This window comes from Fundulus heteroclitus, chromosome 21 (genome assembly GCF_011125445.2).
Source record: "Fundulus heteroclitus isolate FHET01 chromosome 21, MU-UCD_Fhet_4.1, whole genome shotgun sequence".
In the NCBI taxonomy this organism is placed as follows: domain Eukaryota; kingdom Metazoa; phylum Chordata; class Actinopteri; order Cyprinodontiformes; family Fundulidae; genus Fundulus; species Fundulus heteroclitus.
In genome coordinates, this window is record NC_046381.1 from 16052237 (window position 1) to 16076212 (window position 23976).

At 40.2% G+C, this 23976-nt stretch overlaps 1 protein-coding gene across 3 annotated transcripts in view; it reads left to right on the forward strand.

The window, feature by feature from the left end:
* c21h8orf34 (chromosome 21 C8orf34 homolog) overlaps window positions 1-23976 on the forward strand; it is a 104931-nt gene that overhangs the window by 49040 nt on the left and 31915 nt on the right. For all 3 annotated transcript variants that reach the window (XM_036125456.1, XM_036125455.1, XM_036125454.1), the window contains exon 8: window positions 20051-20186. In XM_036125456.1, the coding sequence (XP_035981349.1) occupies window positions 20051-20186 (136 nt within the window). The remainder of the gene's footprint in view (window positions 1-20050; window positions 20187-23976) is intronic.

Here is a 23976-nt window from a genome sequence, read left to right on the forward strand (position 1 = left end):
CCGATTTTTAGCTTCTCCCTGTAGCTTCTCTTAGCTGCTCTGATCTCCTTGGTCAGTTTGTTCCTGGCCAGCTTATGCAGGGCCTGATCCCCACTGCTGTACACCTAGTCCTTGCTCCCAAGCCGCTTCTTCATATGTGAAGGAGACCATGGTTTATAGTGGATGTATGTAAAATAGCTCTTAGTTTGTACACAGATGTCCTGAAAAAGAAAAACTGATGTAAGAAGTCAGTTTGAGCAAATTTGAGTCGAATCGAGCAAAGACACTCCAGTCCAACATGCTGCAGTCACAGTGGGCCTGCTACATCTGCTTTGGCTTCTCCATCAGCTTCCTTAGAGTCCAAACCACAAGATTAGACATATTTATTTCCCACCCACAGGTTGGATACAGATGAAGCAAAAAACGATCAGAAAGTCCCAAAATGCCCCTGTTGTCAGCGGGATATAAAGCTTTCAACGCTGTGTAACAGTGCTCCACTGTATCTTTGTACTTGGTGGGAAACCTTATATAATGTCCGTATTTTGGAAGTTTATTAGAGAGATTTACTTAAATCAAACTATGAGTCTGGGTGTTTTGTTTTTTTCCATGTCTGTTATCAATTCAGCGAGCTGGGATATAAAAACCAGCCTCTCCCTGTTTGTAACAGGGTAACAGTCAGTAAAAAAATGACACCAGGAGAGGACCACATGTTTTCTGTAAAACCATGATATGAGTACACCAACCTTCATTGATATAAAAGCAGACTTCACCACCTTGTTTTACGCTGACAGCTCTGCATTGCGGTTTGCTTGATGCACCTGGGGGCCTGGCATCTGTAGAGCAAAGTCCGGGATGTGTTCGCCGAGCCGGGTTTGGGTGAGACTGAGAGAGGCATGAAGTCACAGGCCCTAGTTTATTTACAGTTGAGAAGCAGCAGCGTGTCCATTTTGCTAACCGGGAGGCAGCCAAGTGAATTTAACTCAAAGGTGTGTTGAGTCCCTTTTACTGTCGTTTCACAAGCGCGCCTGCCTGTTTACACCATCTGCAACTCCAGTAAAACCTCTCATTGAGAGCTGCTTCGCTGCCAATCAGGACCTCAGCAAACATGGCGGCCTTCTGTCCAACAGCTGAAGATTGGCCAGATTTGGGTCATTAAACAATAAACAAAAGACTAATGTCATTGATAGTGCCACATCGAGACCAGAATGACCAGAATGGAAAAGAGCTTATGCAATGACAGTCACATCTTGACTTCACATCTTGACTGAAATGTCAATATGTATATAGGTATTTTTTTACATCTTCTGTCAAGAGGTGTCTGGTCCCCAGTAAACCTGTTAGACGTTACAGCACAAGAAGCCGTCTTTTTGATGTGCCGTATTATATTCCCTCATGCCTATCCTGCCACCAGCTACTGACTAGCAATGGATGAAAAGAGCATCTGACATTAAATCCCTTTTTTTTCAGCCATTTTCAATGAAACATCCTTGTCAGTCAGTCTATCCAGCACAGGATCTAATTCCTCATAACGACCTGTGTCTGGTGCCTGAAAATACTTAACAAGCTGGAACTCAGATTTTTTATTTACTTTTTTTTTTTTTTTTTTTGAGTAATCGTTATCAGCGGGGGGTGAATCTCTTAATTAAAAAAAAAGCACATACATATGCACAAGAAGCAGCAGGTGGCATAAAACCCAGTTTAAAGCGTAACTAATAGCGTGTCGGCGCTCGCTGGGGAAAAGCGGCGATTATGCAGACGGACTCCCAGGTTAGCTCAGAAATGGCTGTCATGCAGGTTTACTTTGAGGAACATCAACCAGCGGTGCGCTCGCTCTGTGTCTAACATGTGCTCCAATTATACCGGCTCAGTGCCTATCAAACAGTCTTTTGAGTTATTGCTGTGTAGTGACACACAATCTATGCATGCCTTTGGTCCCCGTACTTCTGTCACAGCCATTCTGCTTGTTAGCTGCATCTCTTTGGCAGGGAAAGTCAGACGGTGGCGTTCTTTTATCGATATGTGACACAGAATGCGTGCCGGTCGTACAGAGTGAGGCTGTAGGAGACATTTACACTGTTAAATCTCTACAGTTACCTGTAAGGGAAACGATTGCTTTCTTTTCTTTTATTTTTTTTATGAAAGATAATTATGCTGATGACTTTACTGAAGGTGTTTGTCTGCACGGACAAGATGGTCTGGAAGTTAAGATCTCTGTTCACATGTTACAAATCCTTATAAAACTCTCTGAATTCTATTGGGATTTTACGCAATGGAAGACAACAAAATAGTGCCTAATTGTGATGTGGAAGAAAAATAATACATGGTTTACAAATCATAAAATATGGATCTGAAATGGATGGATTTCACACGTATTCTGTCAGGTGCATGCAGGTTACACATATTTTTTTTCTCTCTCTCTCTCCGTCTTTACTCGACTTGGTCATTCTTACACAGTAATACACTTTGATCTGAACCATGCTTCTGTATCTATCAAATCAGTGAATCTTTTGGAATATTGTTCTGGTCAGTTCAGTCGCAGAGGGGGTTGTTAATTAGGGGCGGCTGTTTTAGAGTTTCCAAAATGAACAACAGGTGACAGAAAGGGGAAATAATGAGAGTAATAATAACAGTGTCATTGGAAGACAGACATTTTTACCTCATTTTTGGATGCTTTTCAGTTGTCAAGCATTTGACCAGGGTCAGTGTCACTGCTTGTAGCACCTCTGTCTCTCAGGTTAGGCAGACATTTTTAAATCCCTTTTAAAATACATATTTTCCATCTGACTTCCAATACTTAACAGGATGTTGGTTTTATGTTGATCTTACATTGTTTTGTCAGTTTTTTGTCCATTTTATTAGTTTTATTGGCGTTCTCTATATGTTGCTTTCATCTGTATGACCCTTTGTCCTCTGTGTTTGTGGCAAGTGCATTATAAATAAAGTTGGATTGGATTGGATGAGGTTATACTTGGACCCTAAAGAGGTTGCACAGGCAGTCCAACTCCACCAGGATGGCACATCAATTTGTGCTGTTGCCAAAAGGTTTGCTGTGTTTCAAGCACAGTCCCATTGGCATGTAGGAGGCTCCAGGAGACGGGCAGTTAATCTAGGACTTAGACCCATTGTAAGACCTTCGCTGGTGCAGTGGGTCCTGGGTTCCTCTTAGTGTATGATAAGGCCCAGCCTCATGTGGCAATATTATGACCTCAAGATCTGACCTCTGGGGCATCACCAGGGACTCCTCGGACTGTCCACGGTCTCAGTGATGCCCTGATCAGGGTCTGGGGAGGAGGTACCCCAGGATACCATCTATCATCTCCTCAGTAGCATTCACCAACATTGTCAGGAGTGCATATAAGCACGCGGGGGCCATACTAGCTGTGGAGTACCTTTTTTATGAGATGCTTGAATGATATTTTAGCAAAATGGACCAGCCTGCTGCCTCAGACTTTTTAATTTCCCTTTCTAGGTGACTTTGAAGCCCTCTGTGGGTTGATCATTTTCTTCATTTCTTCATTTTCTTTAATTTCCTAACACATTACCCACTCCCTATCAGTATGGATATCCAGCAGGATTTATTTTTCTCCCATTTGAGATCTGGTGAGTTTTCAAAGTGTTCATTTAATCTTTTTGAGCAGTGTACAGGAGTTTCACTGCCTCGAATGAATGACAGAATTATTGGACTTTTTTTTTTAGACATACATGCAATGTTTAAAACTTCAACCAAAAGTTAAAATCTAGGTTTCATCTGCCCAGGGCCCCTTCTTCAACCTATTTGCTGTTATTGCCGGTAACTGGGTGATTCTTTGCCTTATAGCTTTCAGTAAAGGAACCCTTCACAGGTCACAGCACCAAGGTCTCATCTGTATATACATTCATAACCCAGGACAGCAGTACATAACGGCGACAGATACAACCATAAAACAACATGTTGGTGGTCTGAGATAGCCCTCAGTGGCCATAACTCTTCAGCTCAGCCATATTCTCTATACACTTTTACTCTGTTGTCCACGGCTGTAATTCAGATGAAACAATGCAGCGAGGTCATTTGTGATCTTCTTTCAAGGCCCGGCCATAGAGCTCTGCAGAGATGCAGTCTTCTTTGTTTACGGCTTCACAGGCTGCAGAATTCATTATAGTAGATCCTCCTAACACATGCCGCTTTTAAAAACGGCAAACCCAGTGTTTTTTTTTTTTTTTTCTTCCTCATCTCCAGAGAGACATTCTGGGCACAAACTGTTTATACTCACAAGCCTGCTAAATATGGTGGGGTTTGATTATATTTATTTAACACATATATTTTAATTTGAGTACAACTGATCAACGCACCAAGGAGTAATGTAGGCATTATCAACTTCTATAATGATTCTATGACATGTACATTTTGGGCATGATGTGATCTGTTAATAATTATACTATTTCTAAAAGTGAATATTTGGTTTTATCCAGGCAGATTGGTCAAAAAGTTTCCTATCTAAGGAAACCTAGCAGATTGCATCAAGTCTTCACAAGCAGCATTCACTCCTCACGAAAGAGCGTAGAGCCACAGTGGAAAGTCGTCTGCATTGTTGATGGATTTGCAGCAATCCCTCATACTGAGCATGCATGTAGTGCCAAAATTTATTTCATATTTATTTCTTGAGAAAATCTGTCCTCAGGAACAAAAACCCCTTTCCCTAAATTAGGTTTTGTATTTAACCAAATTTATTAAATGCATTCACCAAAGTCCAGATTTTAATAAAAGTTGATTTCCATGTGTGGTCCTGTTTACTTTGAAAATAAAATGAAAGCAAAAAAAAACTTCAGTAAGATTTAATTTTCCCCATTGGGAAGAATGCATCGAGGTCCTAATGTTATGCCGGATTTTTCGTACGGAACCAAAACTCATTTGAGGCTTTAGACGTTTGCTTAGGCTGACATCTAGTGGCTAAAATGTTACATCACAGTCTCTATTAGAGCAGCTTTGATTTGCTTTTACTATTGAGTCTGTCGAGTGCCTTAGACTTAGTCTAGCTTTAGTCATTTATTTTACTGTTATGTTTTTATAGATTGCAGACATAAGCTCTGGTGTTGTGTATAGGTCTCATATAATACAGTAATCATACATATAATTATTATGAATATTCTGCTACTGATTGGCACAGCTAGTAACTGGAATCTCATTCATCTGAAGTATGTTGCGCACACAGATGTACGTCAGAGGAAGAGGAGCGATCATAACAGTAAGAAGGGAAATCTGCTTGCGTTGTGGCTGTGATCAGTCAGGGTTTTCTGAGAATTTAGTTCAGAGCCACAATGTGAAATAAATGCACTACCAGATGGCCACTAGGTGGCGGGAAATACACACTTCAGAGAGATAGAGAGAGAGAGAGAGAGAAAGAGAGAGACAGAGACAGAGAGACAGATTATAAGATGTGTAGTAATAAAAAAAAAACGTTTCAAAAGAAATAAGCATAGCAATCACCATTTCCGTGTTTTAAGTATTTTCCATTCTGGATGTGTGTTTTCCCCCTAATCCCTATATTGGGGTTTACGGGATAATAATAATATTCTCTTGGAATGGTTATACAGTTGAGCTTGCCAAAGTTTTCTCACTTTATTACAGCTCTAAAACCAAAGACGTGCCTCGGGTTTGATTTGCTTTGTTAGGACTTTTCCAAAAAAAAAAGGAGAAATATAATTGGAGCTCTTATTGATACTTCAGTTTCTCTCAGGTACCACTTCTTCCTTTTCATTAACTCTGCGCTTGGCATTAAGCGCTGCCAGACCTGCACTGGAAAGTAATACGGCTCCAAAGGTCTTGTGAAAACGCTGGAGAATGACAAGATCCTTGCCTTTTTTTCAGGGCGGCTGCGCTCAAATCCTCACAACCTACTTCAGTAAATATTAGGTGAAAGTATGCATTGAAAAAAAGCCTTATCCCCTATAGCTGCGACACAAGATATGCTGAGAATGTTAAGCTCTCGTCGTCATCCGGCCTCACTTTAAGAAAAGTCGTGTGGTGAAGGATCTTTGGAGGAACTGAGCTCATGTACACGCTTTCATTGTTCCAGGGGAGGAACAGAGCTCCTCGGAGTCAAACAACATTATGTGACAGCCATCAGACCTCCCTGCGTGAGCCGGCCCGACCCCTGTCAGTGTGTTAACTCACTCTGGCATAAATCCTGAAACGGGAGAAGACGCTGTAAGAGCACCAGCGAAGATTTGATGGAGACAAGATGAGGGCGAGATAAAGCCGCCGTCTGATCTTTGATACGCACACCGAGTGACACGGTGACTGACGGATGAGTTACGTTACCTGTGTGTGTGGCTCTTTTGTTGAGCGTATTATATCTCTCCCCCGATCGAGAGCGCTGCCAGCAGTACAGTGCAACTCAATAGCGGAGGTTTTTTTTTTTTTTCGTTTTTTGCGTTGAAAAGGGAAAGTGAGCGTCTTTTCTTTCCTCCTTGCAATGTTTACTTTCTTTACCGTGGTGAATATTTAACTGAAAGGCGATCCACGTTACGTCACTGGTCACACGAATTCAGAGTGTTGCTCTTTAACCTTTTATTATACCGCAGCCTTAAGCTTCTGTGTTGGTCCATCAAATCCGGTTAAAGATCACGAAGCAGCACATGGTTGAGAGGTAGGAGGATGATGCCTGCGCTAGTTTGCACATATTTAGCTCTGGACTTTAACTAGGCCATTCTAGCACATTGGTATGCATTGTGCAACAACTATATGTAATCTAAATGATTGCATTGTAGTTTAGGCAGCATGTTTAAGGCTGTTGTCCTGGTGGACGGTTGACCTCCACCCTGCGCTCAAGTGTTCTGCAGCCTCCGACAGGTTTGCTTCCGGAGTTGTTGATTATTCAGCTCCGTCATATTTCCTTTCAGATCAAACCATTTCTCCTGTTACTGCTGAAGAAAAGCATGCCCACAGCTAGAAGCTACTTTTGCCTTGTTTCTCAGATATATAAGGTGTGTTCAGGGGTGATTAGCAGTGTTAGTTTTTCTCCGAACATAACATTTTGCATATGGGTTAAAAAAAGTTCTATTTTGGCCTCATCTGACATGTTTTTAGGGGTTGTGGAAATGTGTGTATAGGACTTCCCATAAATGCTTATCTCCACTCTTCTACAAGGAACAGATTTGTGAAGGGCACCTCTTAGTTTTCCTGTTGATAGATTATTTCACCTGAGCTGTGGATATCTGCAGGTCCTCCAGAGCTGCCTCCTGCTGTGGCTGTCATGTAATGTCTGCACAGAACTTCAACAACAGCAGGATAACTATGGCACAAGTGATATTTTTCTTTGTTTTGATGTTTTTTTTATGTGAACACGCATTGCTATGTTATAACCTGGGTGCTTCTTTTTTTTTAAATAGTTTTTTATTTCCGTATGAGGTCATCGGCTCATCGTTATAAAGGTTTGTTTGCTTTAAAACCTGACAAATGAGAATTGAAATTGTAGTTCTTGTTTCGTTTTTAATTTTTCTAAAGTTAGTATTTTTATAACTGGATAAACTATACTTTTTTTTTTTTTTGGAGGGTCACCGAAGTCGAGACAATTATGTTTACTAGACCTATGCGTGTGAGAAAAATGGCTGTTTAGCTGGTAACGGTTGCTCAACACTGCTTTAGATAGATGGCCAAGTCTTAGTAGTTTTGAGTTCTGCCATTTGCTTATTTTCAGACTGTGTTGGATTGAGCAGTGCTCTGTTAACTGTTTAAATGCTTAGGATGCAGTTTAATAAACGTCTCCACATCTTTATCCCTGATCTACAACCCCATCTCTCGGTTATTTACTCATTTGTTGATTTTTTTTTTCTGTTTTAGGAAAGCTGATTATGAAGTTTTATTTTGGATAGAGATGGCTGAAAACAAATGCATTTCCCACTTTGCAGATTTTAAGCATCTACATGTTTTCCTTTTACTTATTAATTATTCCCTGCTTAGTGTTCTATCACTCTATCAAGTAAAATCCCAATAAAGTGCATTGTTGTTTTTAGTTGTATGGTCACAAAAGTACGAACTTTTGCAAGCCACTGTATGTTTTTTTCAAAAATAAAAAAACACTGCGGCATAATAGATTACAAGTTTTGCATGAAGTAAATTGTCTGAAATAATTCTATATACAGTTGTTAAGAAGCTAGTTGTTCAGGTTGTGGGTAATTAAACTTCATCTACACCTAAAATATGTCTTTGTGTGTTCACACTCTGCTGCAGATGAGGGAAGGCTGTGTTTTTTTTTCTTCTTTTTTTGACGCCACATGTAGACTCCCTCACCTCCACCGCCTTCTTTATCGTTGCCCAAACAACATAAAACATAGCATTTACCTTGGAAACGGCGTAAACCGGCACAAACAAAACAGCACCTTCATGGCGCATTGAGGGGAATAGAGGAGGTGTATCGGAGCAGACAGATACCGTGCTTTATTTCAGCGGCTTTAACTCTAAATCTGCCGTTCGGGGGGTGCCAGCATGAAAGGGTCTGGCTCACCTCTGAAACTTTTGCCAGGCTCTCAGTGGAAAGAGGCTCCCCTATTAGGAGAGGCAATTTGACGCCAGTAAAAGTCTGCGTGCCGCAGACGGATGCATTAATTCGGATCCAAGTTGCTGTGATTTTACTGGAAGCAATTACCTACGGGCAACACTCTGCTCCACGTGGCCTAGTACCAGCCAGCATGCCTTGTCTGATTATACGCCGCAGATTAACGGAGACGATAAACTCCATGGAGGAGAGCTGAATGGAAGCAGTGGTGCTGTATTGTGACTGTGTAGCCAGACAGAAGCAGGAGATCGCAGATAGGAAGCCAAGTATGTAATCCGAAGATACAGCGCTGTTATCCAGAGTTACAGATAGAGGTCTTGTATGAATGGATGCATTATGTTATTGTGGGTTGTGTAGATGGGAGACGTCACTGTTTCCTGGCTTCTGTCTGCATCAAGATTTAAGATTTGAGAAATCAGTGGGTTTTCTCAGTCGTACCCCTGATGCAGCTTTATGCTCGGCGCAATATTGCAAAGGTTGAGCTACATCTGAGATAAACAATACGCCGTGTCTTGCAAAAGTATTCCTACCTTTTGAACCTTTTTTCTTATGTTGCCACATTATAATGGCAAACTTAAAAAATATATTTGTTGTGATTTTATGTGAGCGACAAAAATAAAAACCTGAAAAGTGTTTTCGGACGTTTATATACAACCCCTTTTACTCTGACCATCCCGAAATGAACTCACAGGCCAATCTAATTAGTGAATTAATGGAATACAATTGTGTAATAGGTCAGGGGTAAAGTTGTGGAGAAGTTTAAAACTCGGGAAGGTTTCAGCATCTCACAGTCGTGTCATTTTGGAGAGGAAGGAGTATGGCAAAGAGATATGGATGTCCACCTAGTCTGACAGGTCAGGCAAGGACAAAATTCATCAGAGAGGCAGCCAGAAGACCAAATCCGAAGGAGCCGCAGAGAACCACAGCTTAGGTGAAAGAATGTGGAGGCAGGAGTATAATTAGGCAAGTCTCTAAAAAGTAGGCCTTTATGGAGGAGTGGAAGGAGAAAGCAACTGATGAATAGTAATGACTGCCATTGTAGAAGTGGTTGATGTACTTTGCTACAAAACATGTGCAGGAAGGTTCTCTGGACAGATGAGACCAAAACTGCTATTTTTGGGTGCATGGTCAAAACACTATTTGTGGTTATAAAAACAACAACTAACATTTCACAACTCACCAAATCACCTTGAACACACCACCATTCCCATGCTTAAATGTGGTTGGTGGCTGCATCACCTTGTGGGTATGTTTCTGTTCAACAAGTACAAGGAGCTGATGGTGAGGTGGATGGAGCTAAACACACGGCAATCCTGGTAAAAAAAAAAAAAAAGACTTGAGACCAGAGTGGTAGACCAGCAGGCTCCAGCGGGCCGAGGACCCCAAACCTACAGCCAGATCTACAAAACAAAGACCCAGATCATAGCATATACATTTTGTAGAATGTCCCGGTCAAAGTCCAAACCTAAAACCTATTGAGTATCTGTGGTGAGACCTAAAAAAATGCTGTTTGCAGATGCTCTCCATCCTGTCTGGCTGAGCTAGAGCTGTGTGGCAGAGAACAGCCAACAATTTCAGTCTCATGATCTGCAAAACTGGCAGAGATATACCCCAAACGGCCTTTGGCACTATAAGGTTGTTCTACAAATGCACGGCGTGCTTTTCAGATTTCTGTTTTTAAAGAAGAAGACTGAAAAGCGCGTATCCTTTTCCATAGCCCTCACAAATATCCACTGCCTGTTTTGCAAAATATGATTACTTTTGCAAGGAACTGTGAAAGTTTTATAATTAGTAATTTTCTACGACCCCCTCAACTTACCTCCGATAAAATCCATTTTACGTCTGATTACTTCATTCTCTCAGCATCATTTTTTTTTTAACTATGGTTGGAAGTATTGATCCTGACAGATTGGAAGTTTTATTATTCCTGCAATAAAAATGAAAAAGTCCCATATGCTTAGGGGGGAAAGAAGCTCGGCAACTGAGTGCAATGACTGGCACTGTAATACATCAGCACATCAGCGTTCTGCGTCTACAGCAGTGCTCTAATCTGAGCAGTATTTGCGGTCGGAGGGAAAGTTGAAAGACGGTTCGCACCAAGATCTGCGATAAGACTTTCCACAGACCTCAGAGCTGTGATGTTACCCTACTCATATGTGTCCTCACCCATCTGATTCTGGTTAGGCTCTTTACTGCTGTGCTCAGGGCCGTGGCGACCCACAGCTTTACAGCAGTGTCCTTATAGGCTCAGCTCAGAGAGAGGGGGCGGGTAGGTGGGTGGTGGGGTGTCAGCGAAAGCCGACACGCAATTATGATATGTAAGTTGGAACATCATTTTTATTACGAAGCCAAACAAATGAGTCTCTGTTGCGAATCACTTCAAAAGATGTCTGTGTGACGACTAACCGCGGCGTGGAGACGTGTGCGCGTTTGAGGCGCATAATGAAACACAAATGGCAAGCTGGCGTGTGTGAGGGCAGTAGAAGTTGTGAGGTCCGCCGGTGCTGCTCCATGATGTGTTTGCAGATGTGCCCCCCCCACCCCCCTTCCCCCATGCCTTTTGGAGTGAAGAGAGTGCACAGTGTTTGGCTGCAAAGCGTCTGCCGCATACAAACTATTAATTAGGTCCCACTGTTTTTTGCGGTTACACGTCGCCGCTGCACATGAAAGAATGGAAAATTCAATTATCTCACTCGGATGAGACGCAGTGGATTACAAGCGCATGATGAAATGCGCTGGATTGGATGCGGTGCTGAATGTGTGCGCATGCCTGTCTCCTGCCCTCTCACCGTGTGCGGCGGTGCTTTTGGATGATTCCGGCCTATATATCTGTCAGCGCTTCCCCCGAGAAGGTGTACATTAAGTTATTTGTGAAGCTACTGCACTAATTACGACTCCGGCTCTGTTTTTAGCTGCACCGAGCGCAGCAGAGAGTCAGTCAGACCGTCGCTGTTTAAACAACATTAAATTACATGGAAACGTGGAGAGAAGAGCACACCGACTCTTTATCTGTGCACTCCTCCACTTATTCCTGTCTGGCTTTATACTTATGAGTGAGTGATTACGGCACGGAATGCTACATCTCGCAGGCCTTTTGTTAGGGTTGCATCGCTTGAATAGTTTCCACTCCCCCCCCCTCACTCACTGAGACACACACACACACACACGCACACATGCGCACACACACACTTACACATTCCTTGCCTCCCATAGCAGGCCCATTTCTATTTATCTGCCCTATCTGGTCCTTAGACAGAATGGGTATGCATAGCTGCTCTGATGCATGCATGAAAAGCAATGGATTACTGCCAGCTGCATTTGTAAGTATTCCCTGTACTTGACATCAGTTGCCATTTTTGTTTTCTACACTGGAAAGACACTCGCACTAGCTCAATCTTTTGCTGCACATGTAAACACTTTGTGTCTACTACTTGGACTTTTGTCCAACTAGTTGGGCTAAAGTACTGCGTTGTTAGCTTAAAAGTGCCAACTATTAGGCTTTTTGATGCAATTTTCGACTGTAAGGTTGAACTAGTCAAGGATTATGTTTTTGTTAGTATTGTTGCTAGTATTGTTGTAATTGGACTGAAGTACAGACCCTAATGTTACCTGATAGGCACTTTCTACCCACTAGTTCTCTTGTGGCCCTTAAATGTGCGCCCTGTTTGACTAGTTTAATCAACAAGTTCAACAGGTTTACCAGTAGAGTCTGAAAAGTTCTCTTGGCTACATAATACCCTGTTTACACTAGTGCTAAAAGGTGTAAACTAGTTAAGTTGTGCACAAGCTAGTTTGCACCAATAAACTAGTATGGTCCTAAAAGGCTTTCTAGTTGGCTAGTAAGAATTTGCATTCTTCCAAGCAGTCCACATGCAACCTTTGAAACGTGTCAATTAGTTGAGCCTAAAAATCACACTAGTTGACAAGCTGACATTTTTTTTAGAAGCAGTGGATAGATGAGATAGATCCGCACTGGGGAAATTTCTGTGTTTTTATGATTAAAATCATAAAAACAAAAATTATTGGCGGTTTTAGACCAAATTTACCAGGGGGACCTGGGCGGAATCAGGGTTTTTTCATGAGGGCACAGCACAAAAGGAAAAAAAACAAAAAAAAACAGGGCATATTTATATAATTATAATTATTATATATAACTATATAATTTTAATATATTAAGTGAGCCACAGAGTCACGTGGGGCTCTGGATCTGCAGGTTGCAGACCCCTGATCTAGCAGATGAAAACATCTGTAACAGCTCTGAACGGACAGTGCAGTGAACGGATCGCTCGCGGCCCATTGAGTATAGACTTTGTTTTCACTGTGAGGAATATCATGTGTGGCGTGTGAAGTCAGGAAAATGCGTGCATCTCGCGCTCATTGCGTGAGGCATGAGAGCCCTGGATGGACAAATTCTGTAATTGGTCCAAAAAGCTTATGTGACTTGGTTAGTACACATTTTAGGCTGTACCTGTTAACATTGGAGCCAAATTACTGTTACAAGCCAACCAGTTTACACATTTATTCCAAATGTATTTGATCAGGGACAAGACATAAAACAATGTTAGTTTAAAGCAAAAAACTGTTGTCCTGTATATAGCCCCTCTAAACAAAAGGCTAGTTTGCAGGCTTTTAGAAGTTAAGCTTTAACCTTTTTTGTAAAAATGCATCACATGTTTACCTTTGCCCTCTTCAGGCTCTGTTAGTTTACTAATGTAACCTTAAATGTATTGATCGGTAGTTTACTAGTATGGCCAGAAACACTTATTTTAGTTAACCAGTGCACATTCTAGGCACTAATAATTCACTTGCAGCATAAAACTAATTTCTATTACTAGTCAGCATACTGTATAAGCATTTTGAGCATGTTTTTGCTCACCAATTAAGCAGTTACTGGTAGTGACACTTTTTAGTTGTTTCAGTGAACTAGTATAGCCAAAGAAAAGCTTCAATTATTGTGCATGGTTAGTTAACTAGTGTTCAGAATTTGTGTCAAAGAGTTAATCTGTTGCAGTTTTTTAATGCCAACTACTTCACTTGCATAGCATTTTCATCTACTAGTGCCGTCTAGTTGTTTACTGCATAAACAAACACAAGAGTGCCTCTAGTATGCAAAAGTGTTTGTTAGTAAGAGTTCTATAAACACACTAACAACAGTAGAGGAATATGGCACTAATATAAGCAAATGTTTATCTAATGGAATGTTGTTGCAAACTAGGGGTCAGAAATTACTGCTGAAATCAAAGATATAGAATATTTACATTAACAGCTTGCCATAATAGGCTTTCAAATGGCAAGTGTAGACAGACATTTGTTGTGTCTAGACACAGGCCCAGGAGGCAGTCATGGTCTCAGGGTAAACTGGTCTCGCGGGAGATGCTCTGTAAACTTATCATAGCGCCATTGTGTTGGAGTTATGCTGAACTCTAATGTAAACACTGGAGAACATGCACAGTTTTGACTAGAAATACAGAGGAAAAGAGCACTTCTGCACGCCAAACATACCTTAAGTTGACAAAGACTTTAAAGGGAGCACGGACCTGGGAATGTGCACATGAAAGGACTGCTAAGTCCTAGTTTACACAATGTGTAAAAGTGGATTTAAAAGTTGTGTGGGTACTGTTACATCTGTTATATGCAATCCAGGCGTCTATGGAACTTTTCAAATGTAGATTACTTTGCTCGTGACTGTAATTTGACCTGAAACAGTTCCAGTTCATGTTGGCGAGATTAAAAGCTTGCTCTGTGTCTTATCCTTTTTTCTTGCTGTGGGGGACCACAATAATCTGTGGTATCTTTCACAGGACACCATCAGGACATAGAATAACCACCAAGCACTACGGTATGCATGGACATGTTAAAAAGGTGCTTTGCAGCGATAAAATCATAAATTCTCCACTTATACATAGAAAGAGGTACTATGGTGTCTACACTTGTCACCTCTTCATCTTGTGGTGGGAAGATCAGAGTCCAGCATAGCCTCCATCTACGCCTACAAGCACCGTTTCATAACTGATTTTTACAACTGTTTTAAAAGGAAGTTTATTTATTTTTTTTATTAAAAATTTACTTCTGTAACATGTTTTTCAAAAGTGAAGTCTAATAAATTCTCAGAAGTCCTTGGATTTCTAACAAATTCTAAGTGTTGTTTAAAGTGTTTGCTGTTTTACGTAATATACAGATACAAAACATGAAATGAAACAAGTTGAAAAGTTAGACTTGACTCTAAATTATTGTCAAAAATGTGATCATCAGAAAAAAGAAAAAAAAACCTGAAAGGGAGAAGCACGTTGATGAGTTTCCAACTTACACAAACTCAATTTGTCTCTTGCTCAACCTTAAATAATGCATATTAAACAATTATGCATGAGTTATAAATTGTTTACAGATTAATTAATACCATATGTATAAATTATTTATTAGCCATCAATAAGGAGAGTCTTCACATAAAGTGGTTCTGCTAGTTCTTATTTTTTACAGCTTTATCTCTTGGTACTTTATCACTTACTATTACTCAAGGTCACAGCTGAGGATATACTTGCAGGTTTATACAATGGGATATATTTTTTTTATTAGTACCTTCTACTTATGTTCAAGTTCATATACGGATATGTAAGGTGGAGTTGGTGCTCATACCGATGAATATGCATGTGTTGATTGTGATTTTCTTGTAATTTTGTTTATCGATCACTTTTTTTTTAGTTCAACTTGACTGCAAACTATTTTCCTTTTCTTGGTCCTCATCAGTACACTTATCAAAATAGAAGTAAAGAAGTAATCTGATTTGAATTAAATGTTGGGACTTTAATATTTCTGTCATTTACTTGACTTTCAGGTCTCAGCAATATCTTTTTGTGTTGGGCTCTGTCAAGACCGAGCTTAAGTTTATGTGGTTGACCTTTTTAGTGTCGGACATTCCCTTTTTTTTATTCCTTCAGACACTGAGGCCTTTCTACTCCTCAATGTGCTGTTTTGTCTGAACCAGAGAGAAACAAGTCAAAAAGACGAAAAGGGAGTTGAGGTTAGAAGCAGCGTAGGTCGTGTTCTTTATCAGGGTCAGCGCCACTTAAACCTATCCTTTCTGTATCTCATACAAGCGGTAGTTTCACAAATGTATACTTCCGTGTGCCAAGTAATGATTTGTATCACCCTCTATGACCCAAAGAAAATCCGGTATGTCGAATTAGTGGGTCGCCAATAGAACAGGATAATAGCTGGAAGGGGGGAAAGAAGTGGGAATGGAACGGGAGAGAACAGGAAAAGTGGGAAGGCACCTTACTGTGCAATTCCCACGACCAGAAAATTGCCCAAATCACTGGCGGCTCGCTCTGCCGCCACACCTCCCAAGCATTACGTGATGAATGAGACATTTAATATCGCTCTGCTTAGGGGCATCAGTGGAATGCAGCTTATCTGTCCTTCTTAGGACTCTAAAACCACAGTTTCTTTAGCAGTGTATATAGGAGTGACATTCTAATGTTAAAAGCATAATGTGAGAAAACAAAGGGGCTTCCTGAGTTTTACAAAACCAAATCGTATTTCAGCCTTTGTTTGTAGACTGTAATAAAGGAAAGGGTTTAATTATTTCTCAAGCCAATTGACTTTGCCCTTTGAAGGTGTTATTCATTAAAATTATTTTGTTGAAAATATACTTTAGACTATGAAATATGTAAAAAAAATGATTTTGCCAATATAGATTTTTGTTCGATTTAGCTTTTTTGTCACATTAAATATCTGAGATCATCGAACAAGCTCCTAATTATCCCCTGGTGACATATCAGATTTGAGGTTGGGCTTTGACTTGACCACTCCAAAACCTTAGTTTTACTTTATAACCAATCAGGGGTGGACATGGTGGTGTGCTTTGTGTCACTGCACTGCTGAATATATCTAGTGACCTTAAGGTCACAACATGATTTTTAGGATTTTGTGCACGTTAGTGGAAATTCATGGTTCAATAACACCCATTCCACCACACCACCACCATATGATGCTTTTTTTTATTGTTGAATCATCATGAATTTTGACCTTAACTGAGGAATGCAGTGCTTCGGATGGTGTTGGTTACGCATCGATGTTCAGGATACACACCTGAACATCAGTGTCTGATTTGACCTCTCCTGAGTTGGCTTACTGTCGTTCCATGTTTCTTCTTTTAGTAGATAATGGTTCTCACCTTGGCCGGCTGGTGTCCCAAAGGCTTAGAAACGGCTTTGTAACATTTCCCTTAATGGTAGGATTTTCAATCTCGTCTGTTCTTCAATGTCTTTAGCTTGAGGCACAGTTTGTTACTTTTTGAGATCTTTGAGCTTCATGTTGACATACCTTTATTCTGAAGGTCTACTGGTTCCAAAATCACGTATAATTTAGATCCCACTTCATAGCTACTTGATGTTGATAATAAAATGGAATATTCTGAAGTTTATTGTTGTAATTGGACTAAATGTGAACATGATTAAGGGTTTGCTTTTGATAAGCATGTTACCACCCTAAAATTAGGCTTAATTTATCACAACTACTAATTCCCAAATTAGTAATAATGATCAAATTATTGTACAATATTAGACTTTTGCTTCATAGATTGTAAATCATTCGCTGCAGCTTCATAGAAACACATGAAATCGTATGAAAATGATTCCGAATCCCCACCTATATGAAGTTCAACATAAAAATGTAAACATTTCCCAAATTTGTCTATGGACATTTTAATATCAGGACAATTTAATGTTGTTTTTTTCTTCCCCTTGGCTTGTTTCTAAAGTTTCACCATAATTACCCTTTGTAGGTTTAGCGTACCAAACAAAAAATTTACAAAAGTAAGGAAAAAGTGAAAGAAAAGTAACCAATCCACAACCTGATAAACTAAAATAATCTATATTGCTGCTGTAACATAAACACAAGAAATCTCTCTTTTATCTTTATTATCGACTGAAACCAGCAGTATACATGTATCCATTGTGCCTTTAGAGATAAGTTTCTGCAGCCGGGTAGAGCAGATCAGGACAGATTCAAGGATTACATTTATGTTGTTTAGTCAGAAATGTTTCTTGTCAGATTGATGAAATCTTTTTTTTTTTTCTTTCTTTTGGGGGGGGGGGTGGTTGCTTCCACAGTGATGGATGAGGGGAGAGCGTTCTCTTGAGCAAGTGTCATCCAAACTAATCCTTGTGATTAGTCATGCATTCTCCTCTTGCAAGGTGTCAAACATATGTTTTTCCCTCCTTTCTATTAGGGGACAGCGTAATATGATCCCAAACAAAAAGATGTTTCAGTGTCGCTTTCAGAAAGCCGGATACGCTGAAAATCAAGCAAGCTCTGCACTACATGTAGTCTGACCTCAGCGTGACCCCGCCTTTCACTGACAGATGCAGAAAAATGCCATTTTGGTAACAACCGAAAATAGGGGCTTAGATTTAAACAGCTGCGATATTTTTGAATGGTTTATTAAAAATCGAATTAAACGTACCATAAAAGGCAATTTCTCCCCACATGTTTAAAAAACAAAATAAATTGGAAAGCTTATTCCTTGATTCCTTCATGTGTCAGCTAATTTTTATTGGCTACCTCAATACCAAGATATCTGCTGTTAAAACACATGTAGGATGATCAACTTTTACATCTTAAACTGAATAATACCATCAGATCAGTCCATTCTCCTTTTTAAAGATTAGGAACATGATCTGAAAAAATGGGCTCTAAATATTTAAACCAGCATATTCATCTGCCTTGCCTTATGCACTGCTACAGATGAAGAACAGAGGTAAAAGAAAACCACATTTAAATTGGTATTGACCTGCCATTTTCTATGCTTTTAAATGACTAATTTTAAGGACTAGACGACATCAGTTGTTGTTTCTAAAACTTAACATCTTTTCAGAAGCCAGTGCTTCTCAGGGTAAGGATTTTCCTTCTCCATGGGCTTTTATTTATGAAGTGAACAAGTTGCAAACAGCACAGCAAGTACGCACGTTTGGTGTGCGGTTACAGTAGTTGACAAAATAAAATAAAAAATATCTGAACTGCAACTCTTTTAGTAAAACCACACAGCTAGCTATATATGATTAAACGGCTCTCTGAGGACAAAGTCCACAGATGGGAATTATTTAGATGGGATTCAAAACTCTAATGAACACCTTCTTAGAAAAAAAAAAAAAACACCTTTCTGTCCCCAAGTCAGGATTTATCAGAGGATTACAGGAAATGACTGAGTATTTTTTCTCCCTGTACTATTTAGTTTATTTCCCTTGTTTCTGGAGTTCGTACCTTTTGTATAGTATAACGTGTCCTGTTTCAATCACACAGCAATCTCTGTGCCGAGTCGGTTTAGTCCTTTGTTACACTACTCCGCCTGATAAAGCTACGCCTTGTGGCATTTTGTTTTTCAGAGGTGGAGTTCTTAAAGGTAAAATCTTTAGTATCTATGCGCTGACATGGAGCTGTGTAAATTACAGGTATTCTCCTTTTATTAAATGTTTTGTTTTAACGAGTTAAAGTCAGAATTATGGCAAAGCTAAGTGATTAAATGCATATCAGTGATGGTCCAAAGCACCGGGATACCTGATGTTGCTTTTTTGTCTTAAATAAAATCCATTAGATCATATTTTCATGTTTAAAAATACATTGCTTGACTAAGTACAACAGTATTGTGGCATAATTATTTAAGGTGCTCCTGGCTTCTGACTCATACCTGCTCTCCATATTTACTCTGTCTGCAGAAACTGTGGCCTGGAAAGTGTACAACAGTAAGTTTTATCTCAGAGGAATGGATAGAAAACTAAAGCTGTCTGGTTGAGGCAGAGTCTCCACCTTTGATCATTATAAACTAACTTTAACAAGTCCCACCGAGGCACAAAACAACACGGATTTCATATTTTTCAACATCACTATTTTCTGTCATAAATCTTGCCATTAGGGGGTGATTTAAACATCTTCTCTCCATTATAATAGTGCTGCGGCTAAGACAGAAGTATGGAAATGTGCACGGGATTAGGCCTTGATGTTAGAAATTCATCATGCTGATATGACAGCTGATCTGTTTTGGCTTGAGTCTTGTCCAGACGTTGGGGTTTTCAGTTGCTCCATGTTGACAGCTACTCCTCTCAACAAGAGAGCGGCTTATCACGTGACCCTTCGGGGTACAGAATATATCAGGAAACCCTCTTCATATCTGCCCCCCCCCCCTTCATATTCTTGTTCGTTTTTTCTCGAGTAAATATGTTTGCCTTCGTCACTGCCGTTGTGGCTACCCGACATCATTCTCACTGGAAATGGTTTTGCAGCAATGGGAGCGGTCCAAAGGTTCAAAATCTGCATGGTGCTAAGGAAAGTCACCGGAATGACTGTTCTGATCATATATACCAACTTTGATAGTCTTTCTTTGCTCCTTTGGCTCCCAGCAGACTGTCATCACAGGGGATTATGTTGACATGGCAAAGACCAAAGTATGATTAATGGCTGCCCTTTCTGTCTCTTTTCCTCCCCACCCCACCAAACCCCATCTGTGTGTCTGTGTGTGTGTGTGTGCTTCCCTCTCCTCCCAGAGGACCTGGATGACCTGCGGATGGAGGGCGTAACGGGGCTGGTTCCATCCGGCAGTAAGTTCAGCCAGGGACGCAGCTCTTATCAGCTCGAACCGCAGGCCAAAGTTACGCTCAACATCTGCTCCAGGTGTGCCAGGTAAATGTTTCCACCTTCTCTGATCTGAAGACTCAGAAGCTGAGTGGAGGTGAACAGTTTGGTTTGGTTTGGATAGACGGTTTTGGATTTTGTGCACTTCTGTAAAATTGTTATAAGCAGTCCGTAACTTATTTACCCGCAATCAGACCTTTCGATAAAATGTCCACAGTCTGGTTTATCAGAGTAAGGCAAGTTTCAAAATGGATGTTTGTCATCTTTGAACAACTCCAGTGTAAAAATCAGTAAGACGATGCTAACATCGCTCAGATTTCTGGTTTTATAGAATACCCCCGTAGTCTGGAAAGGTATGGATGTGGATTTCAGTACTTTCCAGACCCGAGTAACCCTGCACAAAGAAAATGGTGTATGGAAAGTATTCTTTGAATTTCCAGACTTTATTCTGTATTCCAATGTCTAAAAGTGGCCCTTACTACTTTTGTTTCTCATGTCCTTTCTTTCTTCTTGGTGTCATTCCTTCTTTTGTTCCTCTCTTTGTTCCTTTTCTTTCTGGTATTCATCCATCCATCCATCCGTCCGTCCGTCCGTCCGTCCGTCCTACATATTTGACAGGGAAAGAAGCAGAGTCTGACATAACTTAAGTCCGTTCCTCCGCTGCTTGTTTTCAAGGTTCCTGCATGGACAACCCTGCAGCTTATCGCAGCTTCTGGTTTTATCGCTGTCTTCTCCTCTGACACATTTCCTGCATCATCCAGTATCAGTGTAGCGCTCAGATTTCAGAGTTTTGGGTGCGATATCTCAGACAGGTGTGGGCGTAGATCTCTCTTGATGCCAGCCGGCGATAAACGGGTATCTCCAGGATGAGACGACATCTGTCTGTGCTACCTTTACTGTTTTGGGTTCGTTTGCCACTTTTCTTTCATTCACGCAGCTTATCAACTTTTTTTTTTTTTCTTTCCAACACACAGGCTGCAGGATGCCGTCACACGTTCTGCTGGAGTAGGAATTGTATCTCTGGATTTTGTTTGTTGGCAGTTTATTTGCGTGATTTTTCCAAGCAAATTGTTTACGGCCCTTGCTCCATGGATACAGTAGTGACAAAGTAAAGTAACATCTGTGAGGGGTTGTTTTGATACGCTGTGTGCTTCTTTTCAGAAACGTCAGCCCTCTGTTCTGCGCTGTTTCGCCCACTCCTTTAGGTTCCAAATGAATTCTTGCTTTGTTCCCTTTAAATCTGACCACCAAATCTTTTATGAGTTTTGTTCTCCAAGCAGTCCTGGACTTTGTCAGTCTTTTGTTGGGTCATCTAAGGGCCACAAACACACCGGCAAGATGGAAAGCGGTGCTTACATAGTTAGCTTTTTTTTGTGCCTTACAGGAAAATCTCTCAGCAGAGTAGGAAATTATTATATTTTTTTTCTTGTACACTTAAAGAGAAAGCAAAGATGCAGCTGAGGACAAAAAAACTGTTTGACTGGGAAGCTTAATGTGATGATAAATGCTCAAAAGATGGAAAAGAAGAAAGTTAACGTGCTTTTTTTGTTGCCAATTTCACCTGAATGTAGCTGGAAAAGGTTTTCTCTAAAGCTTCTTTGCAGTTGGAGAAGAATTGCACTGCAAACGTGTTTAAAGCGTAACGCTTTAACAAGGGTTAACGTTTAGAGTACAATGCATCAAATTGCAGTCGTCATCGCAACGTTGGTAATATCGCAATTGTAAACGACTGCTTGGACTATATTGTTTGTTTGCAATGGATATTGCATGCTGATAATATATACTTTTAATAGATATCGTCACAGTATGTAACATCAGACCGGCCGCTTCCGTGTCGGCTTTTAAATCACCTCTTAAGACCTATCTCTTCACTTTGCGTTTTGTCACCATCTGAGATGTTGATTTTTAGTTTAAATTAAAAGTGCTTTAATTGGTTTTATGTGTTTATTGTTTCATTTTTCTTTGTTTATGCATTGTGACTGCTGTTGTGTTTTATTGACGGTAACTGTACAGCACTTTAGTACCATGGTTGTCTAAAGTGCTTTAGAAATAAAGGTGACTTGGTTTTAAGGAAAGAGACATGCGCTAGTCTCCAGACACATGGCTGACCGGGTGCTGGCCTCCGAACTGTCATCTTAGAAAAATTCCACCTCTTTTGGATGCATTTTGTTAAGGAACGTTGCTGTATGCATTAGCCCTCTACTTTTATTATTTCAACACTTTTCAAAGAGGACTCCCCCGATGGCTCCAGAATATTAGCCTAAGAAGATGGATGACTCGCATTCCTTTAGTTTTGACACAATAACCATTCACCTCGTGTTCAATCCAATTTTTCTAAAGAGCCAAGTGTCTCTCTGGTGAGATTGTTTCAGGCAGCTGGTCAGCAGTGTGCAGCAACAGGTGGGGACGTGCAGGATAGTTATATGCTACTGCTGGAGAAAACTGCCCTCGATCCACTGCTTTCTCCTGCAGCTCCTTGAGGGACTTTTAAATTGTATGAATGGTACGACAGGAAATCATAGTGGTTTTGGAACTACATCTCAGAACCTTGAGGTAAAGATTGACATTGAACTTAAGTTGGATGCCCACATTAGAGCTGTTGTAAAATCCAGCTTTTTTCACTTGAGGCAGCTTGCAAAAGATGGGAATACCCATCCAAGACACTATTCAGGAAGCAAATAGGTTCTATGTCCCAGAGATAAACGTGTTTTGGTCCAGAATGTGTGTATATGGTTGCTACAGCTTGTAGCAGAGAGTTTAATAAGACCTGCACTGGGATGTGCTGACTTGATTGATACAGTTTAAAAGGAAAGACAAAACTTTTTTTTATCTCACATTATCCAGGCACATTATTTGGGAAATGTAAACAATCTTAACTGACCTAAAACAGCAAAAGTTTAGTCTGTATCCTTTGATGTCAGACAGTGAAAGCCGGGAAACTCTTTCCATTCAATGTATGTACAACTCTGGTTTCTACTTTATATAAAGGCTTTTAGAACCACTCTGCTGAGAAAATAGTTTTCAGTTCCTCAACCAATAAAGAGCTTTAATAACAGGAAGAAATTCCTTTATTGTCCCACAATGGGGTAATTCAGGCGTGGCGGTGGCAACGACACAGACAGAGTTACACACAGTTTTACAGTAATGACAAAAACAAGCTAATCTAATCTAAAGTCAGTTCTAAACCAGCAGAGGATAAGCTTGATCAGAAACGGTACAAAGTACAAAGTACAAAATAAATGCCAGAGTAAATATTGTGCAATCATAACAATAATCATAATATGACATGCTCAGATAAAAAAGAGATGAAACATTAAAGGTAACAGTGGAAAAAAGGAGCACCAACTTGCTGCTAGTACAGCAGCATTTCGACGTGGCTAAGGCGTGTGCACCTTAGCATCTAAGAGACTAAATGTTTCATGTTAAGTTCAACTTTATGGCATAAAATAACAAGGCCTTCCCTAAAGCCATCCTGGGTTACTCTAAATGCCTTATAACGAGCATTTAACAGTGCAAGAGAAAAGGATACGGGTGTATAAAGATCAAAAGAAATAAAATAGACTTTTTTATTTTTATTTTAAATACCCCTCATTCTAGAGGTAGAGACTATGAGACCCTGTGGCTGGGAATGCAGCTGCACTATAAAAGCAAACGGGGTTGTTTTCCTTTATTTTTTGTTCTGATGAAGTGGAAACGGCTCACAGGAGAGGCTGGACTTACATTTATTTCATGGTTTAGTTTTTTAATGATTTGTAAAAAATAAATAAATTAAAGGGGTACAATTCAATGTTTAAGTTGTAAATTCAGAACAATTACATTCTGTTTTTACCCCCGCAGT